The sequence below is a fragment of the Rana temporaria genome, chromosome 12, assembly GCF_905171775.1.
Source record: "Rana temporaria chromosome 12, aRanTem1.1, whole genome shotgun sequence".
Taxonomy (NCBI): Eukaryota; Metazoa; Chordata; class Amphibia; order Anura; family Ranidae; genus Rana; species Rana temporaria.
The window spans coordinates 109,372,399-109,395,806 of record NC_053500.1 but is presented as its reverse complement, the minus strand read 5'-3'; the positions used below and the strand labels follow the sequence as shown (position 1 = coordinate 109,395,806).

General features: G+C 42.8%; 1 protein-coding gene across 7 annotated transcripts in view; it reads left to right on the top strand.

Annotated features, from left to right (window-relative positions):
- The window catches only part of TNRC6C (trinucleotide repeat containing adaptor 6C), a 146,505-nt gene that overhangs the window by 92,631 nt on the left and 30,466 nt on the right, over positions 1–23,408 (top strand). For 5 of the 7 annotated variants that reach the window (XM_040330141.1, XM_040330139.1, XM_040330137.1 and 2 more), the window contains 5 exons: positions 12,000–12,206; positions 15,482–15,639; positions 17,308–17,391; positions 19,835–19,892; positions 21,723–21,868. In XM_040330141.1, coding sequence (XP_040186075.1) covers positions 12,000–12,206; positions 15,482–15,639; positions 17,308–17,391; positions 19,835–19,892; positions 21,723–21,868 — 653 coding nt within the window. The remainder of the gene's footprint in view (positions 1–11,999; positions 12,207–15,481; positions 15,640–17,307; positions 17,392–19,834; positions 19,893–21,722; positions 21,869–23,408) is intronic. The other 2 variants (XM_040330138.1, XM_040330136.1) reach the window with 1 other exon arrangement.

Here is a 23,408-nt window from a genome sequence, read left to right as displayed (position 1 = left end):
GTGTACACCACCGCCCCCTGAAAAGATGAATGTCTCGGTTGTGGCAGCAGCTGCTGCCGTTATCGAGATATTCAACTTTAAAAAGGAGGACGTCTTTTTGACATGGGGCGGTGGTCAAGAGGTTAAAGGAAACGCTTAAAAAAAAAAAAAAAAAAAAAAAGGTTCAAAATTGGGCCTGTAATTGACTTAAACAATTAAGTCCTGGAAGATTTTACCCCCTTCATGACCAGAGCACTTTTTGCAGTTTGGCACTGCGCTGCTTTTATTGGTAATTGCGCCGCCATGCAATGCTATACCCAAACTAAATTTGCATCCTTCAACCCCCCCGCCCCCACAAATTGAGATTTCTTTTGGTGGTATTTGATCACCAGAACAGATCAAAAGAAAGAGAATTTTGAAAACAAAAGATTTTCTACTTTTTGTAATAATAATAAAAAAAAAAAAAACAATAAACTAAATTCTAGCCATACATTTAGGCCAAAAATGTATTCAGCCACATGTCTTGGGTTAAAAAAAATGAAAAAAATTCAATAGGCGTATATTTATTGGTTTGCGCAAAAGTTATAGCGTCTACAAACTAAAATGTCAGGGCAGTGCAAATCCCCCAAATTTACACCTTTTTGGAAAGTAGACACCCGAAGGAAATTGAGGAGATGCATTTTGAGCCATTGAATATTACATTTTATTTAAAAAAAAATTGTCACAAGTGATTGAAAATTGACAAAAGTTGTCAAGGAAATTATATATTGCTCACACATGCCATGGTTATATGTGGAATTACACCCCAAAATACATTCTGCTGGTTCTCCCGAGTATGGGGATACCACATGTGTGAGACTTTTTGGGAGCCTAGCCACGTTACAGGACCCTGAAAACCAATCGCGACCACAGGATTTCTAAGGGTGTATATTTTTGATTTCACACTCCTCACTACCCATCACAGTTTCGAATATGGCACAACCCCTCCTCACCCCCCCCCCCCCCCCCAATGACCCCATTTTGGAAAGTAGACACCCCAAGCTACTTGCCGAGAGGCATGTTGAGTATTTTGCAGATTTCGCTTTTTGTCACAGTTTTGAAAATTTGAGCAATCGGAACAAAATACACTTTTTTTTCGAAACAAATTACAGCTGCAAAATGCTCACCGTGCCTCTTGGCAAATACTTTGGGGTGTCTACTTTCTGAAAAGGGGTTATTTGTGGGTGTTTTGTGCTATATTGACATTTCAGGGCCTCGGAAACTGTGATAGGTAGTGAGGGGTAAAATCACTATTTTACGCCCTTAGAAATCCTGAAGGCAGCGATTGGATTTCTGGATCCTGTATGTGGCTAAGCTCCCATAAAGTCTCGCATGTGGTATCCCCATACTTGGGAGAAGCAACAGAATGTATTTTGGGGTGTAATTCTACATATGCCTATGGCATGTGTGAGCAATATATCATTTAGTGACAACTTGTCTAAAAATAATAAAAAAAAAAAAATACTTTTTGTAATTTTCCAAAAACTTGTGGCAAAATATTAAATATTTCATGGACTCGACATGCCTCGCAGCAAATAGCTTGGGGTTTCTACTTTCCAAAAAGGGGTAATTTGGGGGGGGGGGGGGGTTGAACATTTTATGCCCAACATTAGAAGCTTATGCCAAACATCTACTCTTCTAACCACATGAGGACACAGCCCTTTCTGACACTTTTTGTTTACATGAAAACATTTTTTCTTAATTACTTTGAACCCCCGAACAGATTAAAATGATGGCGATGAAGGTGTTTTTTTTTTTTTCCACAAATTTGCACAGCGATTTTTCATATGCAAAAAAACACTTTTTTGAGTTTTTTTAATGAACACACTATTGTGCCCAAATTGTTTTACATATAAAAGCTGATCTTATGCCGCGTACATAGATGCCAAACACGACATGCTTTTAAAATTACGCACACCCGTGCAGCGACGACAAACTACATACATTTTTTTTAAACCCTTTAAAAGCCTTTAGAGGTTACCGCTTTAGATGTAGAGGTCTACTGCTAGAATTACTGCCCTCGATTTGACATTTGCAGTGATACCTCCCATGCATGGTGCGATTGCTGTTTTCATAGGACACACAACTGATGCTTGCATCCGCCTTTGCACGGGGGTACAGGGGTGCTTTCGTTTTTTTGTTTTTTTTTTTGTTGTTTTTTTTTCACTATTCCTTTCATTTTATTTATTTTTATCATATTTGTTATCACAGGGGATGTAACTATCCCCTATGATAGCAATAGGTAGTGACAGGTACTCTATGGTCAGCTGGTGGAAGCACCAGCTGCATTCTTTGGTTCCAAAGTTGGACAGGAGTGCCCGAGAAATCCATGGAAGACGGCAGGAGGGGGGACGCTTCCCATCACTGCTTGTAAAAGCAGTCTAGAGGCTAATTAGCAGTTAGGATTGCTTTTACATGAAAGTCGGCTGAAATAAGACACCAAGATGATATCTAAACCTGCAGGCATCATTCCGATATGTGAAAATTTCAAAGAATTACGAATTGCTATTACAATTTGCTTTTAACCCCTGCGAGTAAAAAAACAGAAAGATCAGTCCATATGAATTAATAAACATTAATCACTGAAAGCTGAAAATAGTTCAAGGTGAGATTAGAAATCTGCGCGACTTCTATAGAGGTAGACCATCTAATAAGAAATTACTGCATAGTGTGCATCCATCACCAACCAGGGAGAATAAATACTCTCACTGGACTGAATGGACCCTATGCCAGCGGCAAAGAGTCAAACAAGCATGAGAACTGTGAAGGAAATCACTCGTAGGGGAGACCATAGAGCAGTGGTTCTCAACCTTTCTAGTGCCGTGACCCCTTGATAAAATTTCCCAAGTTGTGGGGACCCCTAACAGTAAAAAAAAAATCGTAGCGTGGGTTGTCAGCACCCAAGGCAAGACAAGTAATTTGCGCCCCTGACCCACAGACATTTAGCGCTACCTGAGTCCTTTTAATGGCAACTATAATCACAGGTAGTGTTACTCACTGTGTCTCCGGCTTCATGGTGTCTCGTAGCAGTGACACCTATGTCGAAATCTGGAGATAGGGTCTCCCTCATCCCCTCCCACATCACATTCCTCACCAGTCAGCTGACCTCTAGTCTCTGCCCCCCAGCCATGCCGTGAACTGATTGGGCGCCTGCAAAGAGGCTCAGTGGGCAGCCGCAGGCTCCAGGGATAGGCCTTCTGAGTGGTCGCAAAAAGGCTTGGAGAGTGGTGCAGGCTTCAGGACCAGACCAGGATTCGGTGACCCCTGGAAAATCATGATTTGACCCCCGAGGGGGTCCCGACCCCCAGGTTGAGAACCACTGCCATAGAGGGTCAGAACTTTGAATTCAACCGTTCATAAAAGAAAAAGGCTGCCACATTGTAAAACCATAGACTATGGGTTAATTACAAAAGGTAGAACACTTGTATTAATGATAAATCGGGCATAGAAATAATGTGCTCACCATTGAATCTAGGGAGCGCAATGACATGGAGCTAGCTCAATACGATACAACGTGTTTTGTTCACTAGGACATCATCTAGGGTCAGCTGGTGGAACCACCGGCTGTATTGGGTTCTTCAGTGGGCTAGGAGAGCCTTAGAAAACCATGGAAAATGGTAGGAGGAGGAGGGGGAGCGTTCCCTCCCACTGCTTGTAAAAGCAGTCTAGTGGCCAATTAGCTGCTAAGATTGTTTTTACAGGAAAGCCGACTGCTGGCTGAAAAAAACATACCAAGATAATACCTAAACCTGCATGCTTCATTCCGGTATAACGACTCAAAGTCCAGCAAAATACTTTTTTTATTTTTTTTCATGCAGCCTGTGGGCTGAACGAAAAGAGAGAACCCAACAGATTTCTCCATTCACATTGGTTGAACGGTGGTATGCCCACCATTAGAACACCGCCCTGCTTCCACCCACTTCTAATGATGGGCATACAATAAATATAAAAATATATGCCAAAGCCTAGGGACGATCCGCCCCATGTCCACCCCTGCCCCTATGGTTCGGCATATATACTATTTTTTATTTATTTTTTGTGCTGGTGAAATGGCCTCCTACAGTGCTGGAGTCACGGCGTATCATGAGAGAAAGCCGGTTGTCAAAATAAACCCATGCTGCAGCTGTATGGCGTACCCGCAAAGCAAGTAATGGTTAACAATAAAACATAGCAAAGGTACAGTAGGACATACCTGCAGAGCAAACATAATAAAACACAGTAACAATAAAACATTACATTATAGCATAAATCACAGTAACGGAAGAATGACATGCCTGCAAAGCAAACACAAAGACAGTAACAATAAAAAATTACAGTATAGCATAAAATACAGTAAAGAATGAGCAGAACAGCGGAGAGAGAGAGAGAGAACAATAAACAATTTTAGGCTGTCTTAGACCCTATGTGATGGTGTGCCCTAGGACTGTGCCCTATGCTTATGCTCCACTAGTGTGTGGTAGCAACGAAAACAGTCCCCGATGCAGAGACCAGGTTGGCCAGGACAGGAGACACAAAAATAGCAGGCACCATGTCCGGATTTTCCACAGACACAACATCTTCTTTGGGGTAATGGTTGGGTAGGGATACCAGGGAGGACATCTGGAAAATGCCTCTCATGCAGCCAGCTCATTGCATTTGGATTGGGGCACAGCACCTCTTGGATCCAGTTCATCCAGATACTTTGTATACCACACAAGTTTTGTATAGAGCTTATTGGAATAAGTATACTATCACTTTTTTGTACCAGTGTCTGTTCTTAGGAGCAATTAAGTATGGCACCATCATCTGGTCATTGAAGTCCACCCATCCCATTTTAAGGTTGTATTCGTGGACACAGAGGGGCTTCTTAACACCAGTCGTCGTCGTAATTTGGACTACCGTTTCTGTGTAAATTGAAGACCTTACTAAAACGTTCCGTTTTGTCCTTCCATCTCATGGCAAACAATTCATTGGGCCTCAAGCAGGCTTTCTCCCCAGACTAAGTCGGGCATCAAGCCATTGGTGGAAGCCCTGGCCATTAGATTGTACGGTGCCACATGCGCCAATTCCTAATTGAAAGAGGTGTCCAAAAAGTGGCCCGCTTGTATAAATGGTACCCCTTTTCAGACAAGGGTGACACCAAGTCCCAAACAATCTTGCTGCTGCATCCTATGTAGGCTGGGCCGTTGGGGGGGCTCCACACCTTTTCCCTTGTAAACCAGAAAACTATATACCTGGCACGCTTGCTGGAGAGACACTGTTTGAACACAACGCAGGAAGAAAATGTAATCGGGGACTCGTCAACACAGACATCTTGATCAGGAATAAACTAGAGTGCAAATTGTTGGTTGAAGTGGTTTACGAGGGGTTGAATTTTGTGGAGCCGATCATATTCGGGGTCGCCCTGAGGACGACCAAGTTTGTTGTTTAAAGTACATGAACCACAAGATTTGCTCGTATCGAGTCCTGGCTATGGCAGCAAGGAACACTGGCATATGGTGAATTTTGGTCAGTGGACCAATATGACCGCAACCCACTCTTTTTAGTAATGCCCATGAGGAGGGATAGGCCCAGAAATGTCTGAAATTCGGGAAGCGTTTCCAGACATTCTCTGGCAAGGGTCAAATTTGAATTTGCAACGATAAATTGACCAGCATAAAAATTGCTTTGGTCCACAATAGATCTGCACAAATCCTCTGTGAAAGACCGCTTGTAAAAGTCCAGGGAAGTAAAATGCGCTGTTTTCACCTGTATTCTGGGTTGGCCAGAGAATGGGGAAAGTACGGGTGCTGCAGAAGTGGTGGGCTGCCAATCAGGATTAGCACCCCACTGTGTCCTCTCTATAATCCCTCACCGGTCTACCACCCCAAGGGCACTAGGGGCTTAATGGGCCTGACCTCCTTCTTTTTTTATTTTTTGTTTCATAAAGATTTTATTAAAGGTTTTCACACACAATACAGTAAATTATTCCATAGCCATAACTGCAAGTTAGCCGATACATAAAAATACAGACCAACGTGCACAGTAAGAACTCCACCCATAGCCTATATAATTATTAAGATCCAAGGAAGTTATCCTGCTCCTGAGATATGCGATTGGCTATTCCCAGTAATATTCTACTCATGTAAGTTTATTGTAGAGAATTACAGGCCTGTCTTTGATTTCTTGGTGGCTGCGGGGCACTACTTGAGCTAGCCACTGCACCAGCTTGAACTGCACTTATAGGACTCTCGACATCACCAAGTGTTACTGCAGTGCTGGTTTGACTACGACCAGGATGTACTAGGCCGCTGGTGCTTGCCAGTTCACCAGAAGGTTGTACTGGCTCTCTGCTGCATACAAGAACCATATGGTTGTTGTACCTCAGCAACAGAAGGGCGCCGGGTATGCCTGACCTTAGCAGGGACCTCTACTCCATCGTCAGACTGACACCTTCTTACCTAATGCCCCATACACATGATCAGAATTTCCGATGGGCTAAAATCCGATGGAATCGTCCAAAACGCGGTGACGTAAAACGCTACGACGAGCCGAGAAAAGGTTCAATGCTTCCGAGGATGCGTCGACTTGATTCTGAGCATGCGTGGATTTTTTCTCCGTCGAAGTTGCACACAGATGATAGGAATTTCCTATAGTTTTTTTTTTTTTTTTTCCCATCGTAAAAAAATAAAACATGTTCTATTTCTAAACCTCCGATGGGGCCTACATAGGATCGGAGTTTTCGATGAAAAAGGTATTTTTTCATCGGAAATTTCGATCATGTGTACACGGCATTACTCTCTTCATAGCTGTTTAAACACACTGCTTAATTAGTTCTGCCCTAATTCCTGGACGGACTAAGGGCTCTTTCACACGTCCGTTCAGTTTTTCAGATCAGTTTTTTTTTCCATCAGTTGATCCGTTTTTCCATCAGTTTTTCATCAGTTTTTCGTCAGTTTTTCATCAGTTTTTCATCAGTTTTTGCATCAGTTTTTGCATCAGTTTTTCCATCCGTTTTTTCATCCGTTTTTTTTTGTTTTTTTTGGGGGCTTTTTACATAGAAAAACGGATGTTAGCGGAACGGATGGTTAGTTAACGTCCGTTTTTCGTCCGTTCCGTTTTTTAGACGGAAGAAAAATAGGGTTTTCTTCCGTCCAAAAAAACGGAACTGAACGCAGACGGATGCTAACGGACGTTAGCGGATGCTCATCCGCTAACGGACGCTAGCCCATAGGGAAGCATTGCGGTCCGTTAACGGAAGTCCAAAAAACGGACGAACGGAACGGACGTGTGAAAGAGCCCTCAAGGTCATAACACAGGAAGGAGCTGACCAACTGATCTCATTAGCACACACCCTGCATCATCTACCCCCAGCTGGCAACTCCTTCCTGTGTCATGACCTAAAGTCTGTCCAGGAAGTAAGGCAGAATTAATGGAGCAGTGTATTTAAACGGCTATAAAGCAAGTTGGGTAAGCAGGTGTAGAATTAATGTAAAGCTGTTTTTATTTTTGTAAAATAAGTAAATTTATTCTATATTGGCAAATATGGGTGCTGAAATTTAGAAGAAAAAAAAAAATAGGTGAACTTCGCCTTTTAAGCTTCAATAGCATGACTTAACTTGAACCTTATTCAGAAGGGTGCTGACACCTGTATTCCATGACTTGAGTGCCTTTTTTTTTTTCTTTTTCTTATGAGGTGTCTGCCACTAGGTGCAGCAGGAAGACAGCTATTCGTGTCTTAGGCCGGGTTCACACTGGTACTACACGACTGTTGTACGACTGTCATCGTACTTTGCCCTCGGTCCTACTTCAGCCCTACCTCCATCTGACTTAAAGGAACAAGATAAGATTTTGCTCTGACTTTGAAATAGTATGATTTGTCCTTTTGACCAATCAAAATAATCCCAACTTTGATCCAAATTCAATGATAATCAATGGACTGAAGTAGGACCAAAGTAGTGCAGGAACCTTTTTCATACTCGGACCGACTTGTGTCGAACTAGTTAAAGCAGGGTTCCACCCACCACTGAAAAAATTAAAATGTCAAAAATTGTCCAGTGTGCATGAGGAATTAGGGTTACAACCACTTTAAGACCGTCATGATGCCATGACTGTGATTGAAGAAATGTAGATTATTGTACATACCATAAACAATTAAGACATATCCTTAAAATAAGCCCTAGTGTGTTTTTTGTAGCCAAAATTTAATACAAGGCCGGTCTTATTTTCAGGGAAACCGTATTTATGTACCCCATACTCATTCACATGGGGAGGAGTGAGGATCTGGGGGCCACCTGGTTAAAGGGGTTTCCAGATTCTGATATGTCATCCCACCACACCCCCACAACCACAACCACTGGGTCAGGGTTGTGAGGAAGAGGCCCTTATCCTCAGCAACATAGGTACAAGGTGCTTTGCCAGTAAATGAACTGTAGTGCAAATCTACAAAAAAATGTATAGGTGTCAATCGCAGGCCCAAGTTATATCAGTGAGGCAGCTTCCACTTTGTTTCCTGCTTATTGAATATGTAGACCAGGGCTCAAAATTTCAAGTCCTGAGCTACTAGCCAGGCCTCAAGAGTTACTCGCCACCAGTTGCCCCACCTAATTCATACACTGCCCTGCTCCTAATTGCACCCGTAAACACGCCCTCGTAGATTATCTCATGGAATGACAATGTTTTATGCAGATTCAAGTTACAAAATTAAATATTACCAACAGCTTTAACAAAATGGGACAGGGTACTGGGGGCAGACCAGAGGGACCAGGCACTGGGGGCAGACCAGAGGGACAGGGCACTAGAACTGGGTCTCTTCCCCATTCTCTTGCTGTCTCCTCTGCAACTCCCATCCATCCTCTCTCTCTCCCCCATTCATCTCATCATCAGGAGCCTGTGTGTGCGGCTCCACGCTTGCATGTCCCCACTTCCCCCTTTTATTCAGGCTGGCAGAGAGGAGAGGAGAGGAGCTGCAGCACAGCGGGGGTGAGTACAATCCAGCGCTAAGATCCACACAACTACACAACTGCACAGCCATTGACACCATAGCACAGCACACCCTTCAGCGCACAGCACACATTGAGACCAGTCTGCTCACAGTGCTCAGGCTAAACTGGATTGGACACTTACATAGAGCACAAGGAGAAGAAAACTGCACAAACTAGAAGGCTGCTGCTCTCATGTCAGGGCAACTTTCAGTGAGCGCTGCACCGGAGTGGTAATTTTTGCAATCCTCCACCTTACTCATTACTTTCTGCTCTCCAGCTACATTGGTCGGGGAGGGGGGCAGGCTCAGAGAGGTCATACTGTTGGGTCCCATGGCTTAATGAGAATTGCAAGTAGAGCACCTGTAGAGCACCTGTGTACTGCTCTGCCTGTGCGCGGCTCACCAGACTACTTTTCCCGAGCATGCACCTTTCCTCTTCGGCCGCCAATCTCATCGGGACTCTAAGTGTAGGCACAGATTGGAGGGTGATTGGTCATGCAGCCCTGTCATCACTCGCCTCCAGCTTAAATCCACTCGCCAAATGCTAGTAGGCGAGTGGAAATTTTGAGGGCTGATGTAGACTATAGAAGGTGTTCACATGACTACTGAATGGTTGTGGTAAATCGGTTCAGTGCTACATATGGTTTTTAATCCACCACTTGTAGAGCTTAACTAACGTGTATTCATGAATGCTTGGATATTCAATCTTTATAAGCCAAGCCTATTTGACATGAATGACTTAGGTGGTGTTTGATATGTTGCAGAGCTCCAAAGACACAACAGATGATATCTGTAAAGTCCAGAAGAACGGACAAGCAGACAACCCCCTCAGAGGGCTCTGTTATGCCTCTTACACACGACCAGTTTTCGTGTTGGGAAAACTGCCATGTCGGCTTTTGGCCGGGAAAACTGGGCATGTGTATGCTCCATAGCAGTTTTCCCGACAGGAAAACCAATGGGAATTGCGGCAGGAAAAATGAGAACATGTTCTTTCTGTTTTTTTGTTTTTTTTTTTGCGATTCCCGGCGGTCTTTTTCCTAGCAGTTTCCCTGCCAGGAAAAAATGCGGTGGAGCATACACACGGCCGGGATTCCCGACCAAAGCCCTCACCACAGTTTTCCAGACGGGAAAACCTCTGGTGTGTACACGGAAAGTGACCAAGCAGGTTCTCGGTTTTCACCCCGGGATACCCGGCTGACTTTTTACCGCTGGGAATCCCGATCGTGTGTACGGGGCATTAGTCTCACTGAGTTTGTTGAAGAATAGGAATGGGCAAACCTGGACCATGTAATAAATCTGGTTTGTTCAGTGACCAAGTAGTCCACTAACCCGTTCCCTCTTGCTGCCGCAACAAAGCTGAAGCCAAAGTGGGTCATGGCATGAAAATCCCTGCCCTATTGATGGTATTGGCTAATAAAATACTATACTTCTTTATCATGATGGCTCCAGATAAGGAATCGTACATCTGCCCTATTAAGCTCATGATGTCGGTGAGTTGTAGTTTTTTTTGCCCCATAACTCCACTTGGGCCCCTTTCACACTGGGGCAGTGGGTGCGTCGGCGGTAAAGCTCTGCTATTTTTGGCGGTGCTTTACCGTCAATTCTGAGGCACTATTTGGCCGCTAACGGGGCACTTTTAGCGACCGAAAAAGGGTTAAAACCACTCGCAAAGCGCTGCTGCAGCAGTGCTTTGGCAGCGGTATCACCGCGGTGCCCATTCATTTCAATGGGCAGGAGCGGTATACACACCGCTCCTTCACCGCTCCAAAGATGCTGCTAGCAGGACTTTTATTTACTGTCCTGCTAGCGCACCGCTCCACACTGGAGAGACAGCAGCGGCTCTTTCTGGGCACTTTGCAGGTGCTATTTTTTTTTTCCATTTTGTTGTCGGAGGTCAACCCTTGCAGTCTGTAATTTTGAATATGGTATTTAGAAATGTTTTTACTGTCACTGATTTATAATTTTATTTGACTATTTAAAAGTGAAATCGTTTTAGCTGTTGTATGTTGGTGTTTGTGCCTATGGCACCTGTCTATGCAACAGAAGATCTTTATTTGTGCTGGCTGACCACATATTTGCAGATATGAAAATTCACCTAGTGTCAGATTTGCAGATATACAAAGTCTCACTGTATTCTTGTGATACTGCAACTTAAATTGGTTCTAAATTCAATTTTTTTTTTTTGTTTTTTTTTTTTACTTTAATGCATTCCATGCACACAGGACAGACTGAAAGGAGAAGCATTACCTCCTGTGGGAGTCATTAGCACTTGCTGCTGTCAGTCATCTCTTGTGAGCAGGGTGGCTGCATGGCCAAGCTGTGGTGTGTGTGTCCATAGACACAAACAGCCCAGTTTGGGAGCACACCTGCATTGGTGCCCCCATAGTACACAGCTTGCTATGGGGGCACTTGCAGGAAGAAGATGCAGACAGCACCCACAGGGGACCGCTAAAGAGGAATGAGACCGCTCTGAGCAATATTGTTGCATAGAGCAGGTAAACATAAACCTGTCTGTCTTTTTCTTTTTTTTCCTTTTCCCTTTAGAACCACTTTAAAGGTGTAGCAAGCATAATAGTTAAAAGCAAAAGCCATGTTTTTCATGATATACCATGTATTCTATCCTCATTGTCCAACAATCGGTAGGTGAAGTGGAGAAAATATTGCAAGATCTCTAAAAACATTAAAGCCGTCTACACATTCTGTTAATATTTTGTATGCATGTATCCTCCATGCTCTTGTTAGAGAATAGTTTTCTGAGCCACAGCTGCTGTCGGTACAAGTTGTAATGCATCTCACAACCAGACTGCAGCTTCATCCATCCCACATTGCTGGTTTTCCTCATTGGGCACGACGTTACTACAGAAGACAGTTACATTGCTGTAAATCCAGCCATAAAATGTAACTATAAGAACACATAAGCCCCAATGTGTTTGCATTTTTTGATTAAATAGGTGCTCTTTAAATGATTCTGTCACTTGCTATATGTAAGATGAACATTGATGTTCTATTGTGTGAATTTATTTTATGTATTTTTATGCAGGCTGGGGAGATATGCCTCCTGTCCACTCTAAGGCCGAAAACCCTTGGGGGGAGCCCCCATCTCCGTCTGTTTCAGTTGACAATGGCACTTCTGCATGGGGAAAGCCCACCAATAGTGGTTCAGGATGGGTGGACGGTGCTGCAGAATCGTCTGGAAATTATGGCAGGACAAATGCTCCAGCTGCTGCCCCTTCGCTGTGCAAACCAGGTTTGTAAATAAGAACATTATCTTGCGCTATTAATTACATTTGGGGAAGTAATCTTTTTTTTCCTAAAGCTGGCAATGCATCTAGATTTCATTCAGGCTGCGGACTGAAAATGAAATCTAACAAATTACTCCATACACATTACCAGTGTAGATGAATGAACTCTGATTAAAGGAAAAGCTATTTCGTCTATGGAAAATCCTGGAAATTTACAGGAGTGCTGTTCGTTCTGGATTTCTGTGACCCATTTTTAGTTGAGGTCACTGACCCGGGCCAGGCTCAGAAAAGATCCCGACCATATGGACTGGCAGCTGGCTCAGCCTCTCAGCAAGCCTCAGGAAACCTGAGCCAGCAGCTCCCGCCCCTCCACAGTCCAGCGCTGGAGGGGCAGAGCAGAGAGCCAGTGACTGACAGTCACCGATCTCTGCAGCCTTAAAGTGGTTGTAAAGGATATATATATTTTTTTGGTTATACTTCCCCCCCCCCCCACTGTGCAGCTTGTTTTGCACAGTGTGGCCCCCGATCCTGGTCTTCTGGGGTCCCTCGGCGGCTGTCTCGGCTCCTCCATGCAAGAAATAACCCCCATGGGAGCCCTCTCCCATGGGGGTTAGTTCTTGCGGGCGCGCTTCCGTGATACAGCCGGTGGCTATTGCCGCTCACTGTATCACTTGGCCTCGCCTCTGGCGCGCCATGTCATTGGATGTGATTGACAGCGCTGTGCTATCAATCCATCCACTCTAGCCAATCAACTGCCAGACTGAGCGGAGAAGAGGACATCGGGGGCGAGCGCAGCAGGTGATCGGGTAAGTAAAACGATGGGGGGGGGGGGGGGGCCGTAACTGTCAGATGCATAGGATGCATTAAGGTGAAAAAAACATGAACCTTTACAACCCCTTTAAGACCGAGTTGCTGAGCAATCGGCGATGTTTATAACAAAAATAAGAAAAGGAAGTATTAATTGCGCTTGGTGTCAAAAAAATAACGATCATATGAAGCTAATTGACATCAACTAAGATTGTCACAGCAGCACCCACTAAACTCCCACATACAGATAAAAAAAAATAAACAAAATAATTGTGTTGCGCTATCAAAGAAAGTGCTAGTACATTAATATTACAACCGAAAAAGCATAGGGATATTTCATAAAAATCATCATGTGAAAATCAATTCATCAAAAAGTGTTCAAAGAATGACGCTTATTAATTCAATAAAGGGAACCGTGTAAAATCAGACCAAATAAAAAGTGAACCGTGCAAGAAAATTCTTAAAGTAAATGTGTATATCGCCCCAATCTGCTTGTGTAACCATATACCACTCCACTCCCAGTGCACACCCAACTCACAAACTGCTTACCAGCATGTAAGACCTCAGATATGAAGGCCTGGCTGCACTTTTTAGGAGAGATCCCTGCTGGGATGGATGGATGGCACACTTCAGCACACAGAATAAGGGCTCCCAGAACACTCCGCAGAAGTTCAGGGGATTATAAAGATAAGGAGATTGCCTTCCATCCATCCCAGCAGGGATCTTTCCTAAAAAGTGCAGCAAGGCCTCCAAATCCGAGGTCTAGCCTGTCTGTAAGCCAGGGTTCGACAAACCCCCGGGCGCCAGATCGCAATTGCGACTAGAATTGGCGACCTGGCGCGGCACAGCTGGGGTATCCTGTGTCTCCGTGCGCCCCCACCTCCCCCGCCGCACGATCGTGTCTGGCCACGCCGGCCGGTAATTGATGCATCGGCTTTGCGGCCTTCTGCAGGCCTATGCTTCCTTCTGTGATATGGTGCCATCTTGTGGTGGCCGTTGGTATGACAAGACAACCAGCAATGCTAATGGAGCTTCCCTGTTTTCACTGCTATCTTCTTCCCTCTAATTGGAACCCCCAAATATAAATAAATATATATATATATATATATATATATATATATATATATATATATATATATATATATATATATATATATATATATATATATATATATATATATATATATATATATATATATATATATATATATATATATATATATATATTAATTATTTATTTATTTTTTATTCTAACACCCTAGAGAATAAAATGGCGCTCGTTGCAATACTTTCTGCCACACCGTATTTGCAAAACGGTCTTGCAAGCGCACTTTTTTGGGAAAAATACACTTTTTTTTAATAAAAAAAATAGACACCAGTAAAGTTGGCCCAATTTTTTTTTTATATATTTGAAAGATGTTGCGCTGAGTACATTGATACCCAACATGTCACGCTTCAAAATTGTGTCCGCTCGTGGAATGGTGACAAACTTTTACCCTTTAAAATCTCCATAGGTGACGTTTAAAAAAAATTCTACAGGTTGCTTGTTTTGAGTTTGAGGTGGTCTAGTGCTGGAATTATTGCACTCTCTCTACCAATCGCCGCGATGCCTCACATGTGTGGTTTGAACAGCGCTTTCATATTCGGGCGCTACTTACGTATGCATTCGCTTTTGCACGCAAGCTCGGCGGGACAGGGTGCGTTCCTGGCTCCTAACTTTTTTAGCTGGCTCCTAGATTCCAAGCAAATTTGTCGAGCCCTGCGGCAAGTAGTTTGTGAGTTGTGTGTGTGTTTGCACGTGGGTGTGGAGTGGCATCTCGCACTTTTCACTCAGCAACTTCAATAAAAGTCACCTGAAAAAGTAAGGGGATCTCTGAAATTTGGTAGAAGAAAAGACGTTCCCTATATTCTTCTGTTGAAAGCTGTAAAACTTTAGGTTTCCGATCATTTTGTCACATTGACAAGGGTCACCAGAACAAAAGCGAGTGTGAATCAAGGACACCGACCATAATAAAACCTGATGAAAGTACTAACCCTTCTCCATTTGAAACCAACGACAGGTTTAGTTGACGTTCCACTTTGATTTCCTTTTTCTCTTACAGACACTGACCTTCCCTATTCAGAGCAACAGGGACCCTTTCAAACCCACCCCAACCATACTTCCCTTTTACTTCTCACGAGTCGCAGCTCCCTCTGTTACAGCAAAATACCTGGTGCTTCTGGATATGGGAGAACATGTGACCTCCTCCCATGATGCAATGCTCAGGCCTAGCTGCCAAGATGGTCAGGTGCCAGCAGTGGGGGACAATCCTTAGGGTTTCAGGTGTCAGGAGTAAAAGTAAATCTTTCACAAATGTCAATGAAAATTCTTTAAACGCAGTAACTACTTTGCATTTGTTTTCTCAGTTGTGAAGACTGGGAGACGTACATTTTTCCCAACCCCTTAATTCAATTTTTTTTTTTTTTTTTTTAGCTCAAAAATCTATGCAAGAAGGCTGGAGTAGTGGAGGAGAAGACGTTGGCCTCAGCCAGTGGGATGATGAAGAAAGTGATATGTGGAATAATGCTGCTTCCCAAGATAGTAATTCTTGCAATTCTTGGGGCAATGGCCCCAAGAAAGGACTTTCCAAGGTATCCATATTTAATGAACCTATTACGTACAAACAATACAATAATTCTTGACTCTAGACAGATAGAAAATGCACCCTTTTATGTAGCTACAAAGTCATTAAGACTCATTACTTAAACAGTATGTTTATATACAGCCGGAATAAGTACCTAAACTTGATATTTAGTTATATTGGCTTCTTGTAATACATGGCAGCAGTGTGGGAGGGCCAGCAATGTTGGCCAATCAGACTGGATTGGAATAGCTATTTGATGATCTAATTAGTACTGTGCTGCTGCTTCATTGTTTGAATGGGAAGTGATACCACTGCATTCCTTATATGGAATCTGATGTCGCTCCAACTATTACCCTATTTATCGGCGTATACCGCACACTTTTTTGCCCAGGGCAAAATCGTGGGTGCGCGATATACGCCGATACCCGCTTTCTCGCGCCAAGTTTGAATACTGCGCCGGCATATACCGAGCGCAGTACACTCGTGTATAGTCGGGCAGGCTCAGCCCCTCTCGCGCTCACGTCCTGGACGTACAGGACGGGAGCGCGAGAGTAGCCGTGCCTGCCGACTATACACAAGTGTACTGTGCTCGGTATATGCCGGTGCAGTATTCAAACTCGGCGCGGGGACGACGCCGTACCCGACGAAGAGGACACAAGGCCGCCGATGGACGCCGCGCAAGACACCAAAACTAAGTACTAAAATCTTTTTTTTACAGGAATGTCGGGTCCACTTTAGGGGTGTGCGCTATACGCCGGAGCGCGCAATACCCCGATAAATACAGTATTTATTATTATTTTTTTTAAATAGTTTTTTCCTTTTTTACTGTTTTTGCAAGTGAAACAATTCGCATTCATGTATTTCAAATTTGTATTTCCCTGTTTGGCTATATGCAGATTTAAATCTAAGAGAATGTAACGTGTGTGTGTGTGTGTGTGTGTGTGTATATATATATATATATATATATAATCTCCCTAAAAAAAAATATTACTTTTTTTTCTATTATATATTGAAACAAGAACAAGTTTTTTCTTTGTGTTCTACAGTACTACATTCAAATAACAAGACCACATAAACAAAACTGCATAAAATTATAGTAGTAGGACAGTGTCCGCTAATAACAAATCACATCTAGAAATTCAACATGGTTGTCAACCAAACACTGTTCTGTTGTAGATATTGCTAACTACAAAGAAAGTACAATGGTGTAGTTAACTGTCAATCATTTCATATAGCTGGAAACGGATTCAGACACTCTAGTCTCCTGCTGTTTTTTTTTTTATCTGTTTGGGTGTGCGATCTTATGAGTAGCATGGGTACCTATGAAACTCTTTGCATAAGTATTCTGTAGCTCACCTAGTTTCTTTGTGTGCATGCTAAGATTGTAAATAAATGATTGTAGATGGCCAATTGCATCTGCAGCCAATTTCATGCAATGACGGATATATGAAATGTTATCGCTGATGTTCCTCACGAGACTTATAATTGACAAAAACAAGATATTTAAAAATGTGGATTTACTGGGGCTATGTTATGAATTTAGTCATTTTTTTACATTTTAAAAGTTGGAAGTCTATTTTATGTCAATGAACTTGCTATGCCCACTGTTTTTCTTATGGAAATTGATGCATTGCCTTTTTATATGCATTTTTGACATTATTGCGGTTTCCCATAGCAGGGCATGAAGACTCCAAGCAAGTCTGATGAGGCCTGGATCATAACTCGACTGACTAAACAGCTCACTGACATGGGCTTCCCGGTGAGTTTGTGTCTGTGACCTGTGTTTTGTTTTTTGGGCTTCCTTTTTAGATGTCCTAAATCTGCCATGGGTATAGCAAGTATACTGCGGTTCCCTGCAGCCAGGTGCCCAGACCAGCGGTAGGCACCCAGGCTGCAAAGATTTTAATGATGGGTTCAAAGGAGCCAGGGATGTCTTCGGCTGTAAGCATATATTTGCACATCAAGCCGTTGCCTGTGATTAGGGACAGATGTCCATCCCTGGACACAATCTAGATCCGTGGCTACTTGCATATAGCTTGCGACAGCCATTAAAAAAAAAAAACATTAAAAAAAATCGCTGTCCACTACTGTTTTAGCAAAGCTTACTGATTTTATAGCATGGCTAAGCACAACTAATGCAAACGTATCTTATTTTGACATTCTAAACTAATTACCCAATAGTAAGACCGTTTTTACAAATGTAGAGACTTTTTTTTGTTTGTTTTTCATGAACATAAAATATAAAAAAAAAATTGGATTGCCAGGTTCTTGCATCCCTATAGTTCATACTAGACACCTATAACCTCAGTTGGGACTTCAGTGGTATCAAACAGCCAGAACATATTGTACTTCCACAACCACATAAAAATGTAGTTATTTTATTTTTTATCTTAAATGATAAAATGTGAGAAAACTCGGATACATGTTTTAAATTGAATATACAAAACGGTGAACTTGGGGGGGGGGGGGGGGGGGGGGGAAGTTAAAAAAAAATGTGAATGTCTGTCTGAGAATTCTGAAAATCTTACTATACATCAATTTATGGTTCTCATTAGTAGTTGCTTTAGTCTGTATAATTTGTTCTTAATTTTCTATGCACATTTAATAGGAATTAAATGTAATTTTAAAGGTCCAACAATATTGTCCTGTAACACTGAACAAGAGCCGATACATTTGCTACATTCTTACAATTAAAGTCATGTTGTGTACCGAGATTGTTAAGAAGTCGAAATATAGCATAAAGAACTTTCATCTTGATCCCATGGATTTGAAAAGTGAGTCTACATAAAATGACCTTGCGTCATGCCCTTTCTGTAGACCACTCTCTTATCCGCACGCGGAGGACCCCTTTTTCATTGGACCACATCACACTGTGTTTAGTGTGTCTGGTTGAAATGGATTTAGATGTAACAGCAGTGTTTTATATACAGTGGAACCCTGGTTTAGGAGTAACTTGGTTTGAGAGCGTTTTGATTTGCGAGTAACTTTTTATTTTTTTTAATACTGACTCGGTTTGCGACTGTTGACTCGCAAGACGAGCAGAATTCAAGCGAAATAGGCCTGCAGTACCTCGTTTGGCCTGATGTACAGGGGGCGCAGGAGCCGAGAAAAGTCGACCATTAGCCTGCAGTACCTCATTTGGCCTGAGATACGGGGCGCAGGAAACAAGCCAAAGTGTCCTCGGGCCTTTTTGGCGTTTTCTGGCGCCCCCTAACCCTGGCCGCATTTGGTATTGCATGCCATTGAAGTCAATGCGGAATAAATTATTTTTGTTTCCATTGACTTCAATGGGAAAACTCGCTTTGATATGCGAGTACTTTGGATTACGAGCATTCTCCTGGAACGGATTATGCTCGTAATCCAAGGTTCAACTGTACACTCATTCTGTAATACTACCTCTGAGTACATTTTGATGATTTTACCAATTAAGCCTTGCTTGGCGACGTATGCCTTTCATAAGTTTTCTATGTTGATCAATCTGCTTTGCTGGCTATGTTCATCTCTTTTCTATACCAAAAAACAAAAAAAATTGACTGACTGCAAGGAATCTTTTTTTGTTTTTCATGAACAGCAGTATTCCTCTCTACAAATGAAGCAGCTTTTAACTGATGGGTTCTGGTTTCGTAGTTTTCCAAATGTTAATTTTCTTGAATCTAACTGTTTTACTAATGACCTGAATATACCTGTTATGTGCCCCTCCATCCTCCCTGCCCGCAACCTCCTGGGACATGTCACATGTCCCAGGAGTCTGCGTGTCCATTTAGAAGGCTCAGCGTGACTCGCTCATATGCAGTGGGAAGCCATTTTCCCACAAGCAAAATGGCAGCGCGGGGGACCCGAAGACCGGCAAAAAGCTGGCCTATGTGAACACGGCGCTGGATCTCCCGACAGGTAAAGCCTCATGTACACTGGTGTTGGTAAACAGACATTTAGGAGCAGTTGGGCATTTTATTCAGTTGCCCCTGAACTTAAGCGGCATGTGAACGCAGCTAGACTGACTTTTTTAGATGTCGGTTTCTAGCTGTCAAGTTAAATAGTTCAGGAGGGGTTAAACAACATCCCGTGTTCATGAGACCTAAGTGTCAAAGTCAGCAGCTACAGTTATTGTAGCTGCTGACTTTTAACCTTTCCAGAACCGACTAGATCCTCTTTAAAAAAAAAAAAAAAAAAAAAAAAAAAAAAACTTTTTTTTATTATTGCAGAAAGAGCCTGCTGAAGAGGCCTTGAAAAGTAACAATTTGAATCTGGACCAGGCCATGAGTAAGTGTGTGTGTGTGTTGTTTGTTATTAAAAAATAACCGCAGCTATTTGAAATTAAAATGTAATCTCACATTTTGTCCTTATACTGTAAATCTTCACAAGCTTAGCGAAATACACAAGCAAAGTTATGTTACAAGGCATGCCCTTACATCTAAATGAGATAATAATAATATTATACGGGATTGATATATCGCCGACAGTTTGCGCAGCGCTTAACAAAATGAAGGCAGACCTTGCAATTTTGTTACAATTTTTGAAGTGGTATTATAAATTATAGTGTTTGATAAAAGAAAAATCTAGGAGCCCCTGTCGGTGTGGTATACTGTGTGGGTTAACTTTTTTCAAGATGTTGTAATAATCTCAAATTGTCTAGCTAAAATGATATTATCCACTTAAGCCCCGGACCTTTAGGCAGCTAAATGCCCAGGCCAGGTTTTGCGATTCGGCACTGCGTCGCTTTAACAGACAATTGCGCGGTCGTGCGACGTGGCTCCCAAACAAAATTGGCGTCTTTTTTTCCCCACAAATAGAGCTTTCTTTTGGTGGTATTTGATTACCTCTGCGTTTTTTTTTGCGCTATAAACAAAAATAGAGCGACAATTTTGAAAAAAATGCAATATTTTTTACTTTTTGCTATAATAAATATCCCCCAAAAACATATATATAAAAAAAAATTTCCTCAGTTTAGGCTGATACGTATTCTTCTACATATTTTTGGTAAAAAAAATCGCAATAAGCGTTTATCGATTGGTTTGCGCAAAATTTATAGTGTTTACAAAATAGGGGATAGTTTTATTGCATTTTTATTAATTATTTTTTTTTTTTACTACTATTGGCGGCGATCAGCGATTTTTTTCGAGACTGCTACATTATGGCGAACAATTTTGACTCGTTTTTGGGACCATTGTCATTTTCACAGCAAAAAATGCATTTAAATTGCATTGTTTATTGTGAAAATGACAGTTGCAGTTTGGGAGTTAACCACAGGAGGCGCTGTAGGAGTTAGGGTTCACCTAGTGTGTGTTTACAACTGTAGGGGGGGTGTGGCTGTAGGACTGACGTCATCGATCGAGTCTCCATTATAAAAAGGATCACTCGATCGATACGCCGCCACAGTGAAGCACGGGGAAGCCGTGTTTACATACGGTTCTTCAGCTCCGGGGAGCGATTGCGACGGAGCGGCTATAAACGAATAGCCGCGCCGTCGTCCCGGATTGCTCCCCGAGGGAATCCGCCCACCGCACGCAGCGGAGGGAGTCTCGATCGGACCCCCCACCCGCTAGAAGGCAAGGACGTGTATATATACGTCCTTCTGCCTGTACGTGCCATTCTGTGGACGTAAATAGTCGTGCGGCGGGCGTTAAGGGGTTATTGTCACTCCCTGGTTAAAGCTGAACTCCGGGGAAAGAAAAGAATACCCTTTGCAGTGAGGCTCCCTCGGCAATGCAAAGGTTAAATGCTTGTGTATGCCTAGGGTACCAGTACTTTTTCTTGCCATATCCCTCGCCCCCGAGGCAGCCAGCATTTAACCTTTATCCCTCAAGCTCTGGCTTGTGGGTGGTTCCTTGGTGTCTTCAAATACATTGCAAAGCGGTTTGCCTGCATTGTACTTGAGTTCAGCCTTTAAGATTTCATTTCTGTACCCAGATATGACTGTCACTAAATGTCCTTTTTGTTGGTACTGCCATTGTGGTCTAATGTATAGTGGAAATTACAGTTACATGCCTCCCCTGTTAAATTTTTGGATTTTTAAATAATCATGTAGCTTTCTGTTATCACTGACAAATCCATGTTTGAAATGTTTCTTAGTGTCTGTTGTATATTGTGTAGGTGCTCTACTGGAAAAGAAGGTGGAATTGGACAAGCGTGGATTGGGAATGGCGGACTACAATGCAGTTGTCGCCAAGCCCTTGAGCTGCCGCCCACCACCGATCTCCAAAGAGTCTTCCATGGACCGCCCCACTTTCTTAGACAAGGTAATACGGATTATTTGACTCTTTTTCATGTGGCTATACATTGCATCATTTATTAGGTCGAAGGGTAAATGCAGGCATTTTTCAGGTTTTGCTAGCGCTTTAGAATCAGTCATAAAATAACAAGGTTATTTTAATTTAACACTCTGAGTTTCCAGATGCCAGTGAAAATGCATGTGGCAGGTGCGAAAATGTTGATTGCACTACATGTGCTTTGCATATAGCCACGAACACTGGAGTGAGAGCAATATTTCCAGGGCCGTCATTCCCGATTATCCTAAACTGATCACCTACTAAGGTTTTTAAAGCAACATCTAGTAAAAAAAAATATTTTGTCACAGGTTCCTAGGCATGCGCAATTTTAAAGTGATTGTAAAGTCTTGGTTATTTATATAAAAAAAGGTTATACTTGCTTGCTCTGTTGTAGTGGATTTGCACAGGGCAGCCTGGATCCTCCTCTTTTCAGGTCCCTCTTTTTGGCCATCCTGCCCAAGCTCCTGTATCTATTCCAGACTCTGCCCATCCCGGTTCTTTACATGCAACTGCGTAAGCTACAGTTGGACCTGGTGCATGTTTTGTCTGGAACTATAGGAGGCATAGGGTGCCCCGATCGGTCTTGCTGGCTTCCCGTTCTGATGGGGGACTGGCGTTTCCTGATCTAGTGAAATATTATCAAGCATCTCAATTGCGCGCCATCACATCCTGGCTCCCCCAAAGGGCATATAATGGACAGAAATTGAAAAAATTTGGTTGGCACCTACTCATCCTAATAGTTTACTCTGGGGTGCGAGCGCGGAGGTGGACCCGGAGAGGCTTTTGGGATCCATGACGCTACTTAGATCACTTTGGCGCAATCTCTCCCGTCTCCCTGTTACTCTAGCGATATATGTATATAGCTGTATTCGATCTATGTTCTTTTGCTGATTTGATATGATCAATAAAAAAAAAAAATATTTTGGGGAAAAAAAAAAAAGAGGGCAGCCAGGCAGGTTGACGGTGCCTGAATAGAGGTAGTGCTGGGATCATTAGCCACAGGAGTAAGACAGCTGAGCACTGGCACTTCTTTTTGCTACAATACCAAAGGGGCCAGCGGTCCCTGCCTGCAAAGGGCATTTGCTATGGTCTGATCATGCTCTTGTTAGACCATCCTTACAGTGCCAGCTGGTCCAGGGAGGAGTTAGTTCTACAAGCAAGATTGTGCTGGAGGTAGAAGAAGTGTATATACAGACTGTATATGTAGTTTGTGTTCCTAAAGAGTTCTGAGCTTGATCAAGTTGGCATCCCATAATAATCTCAACCCTATCTAAGTTCAATGCCCCTAATAAAACACAAAAAACAAAGCTGCAAGGACTGATTCCTGTCTCCAGCGTGTGGTGAAAAATTATGCGTGCCTGGCTGTTCAGGGTGGGAGATACCAACATTTACCAGCGGCTCCTGCGGGGGTAGCACTACATTTACAAAACAAATTTGGGTTGATTCTATTTATATATTTGGGGGGGAGGGGAGGGTGTAAACTAATCTTCAGGCCTAAAATGGGGAAAAA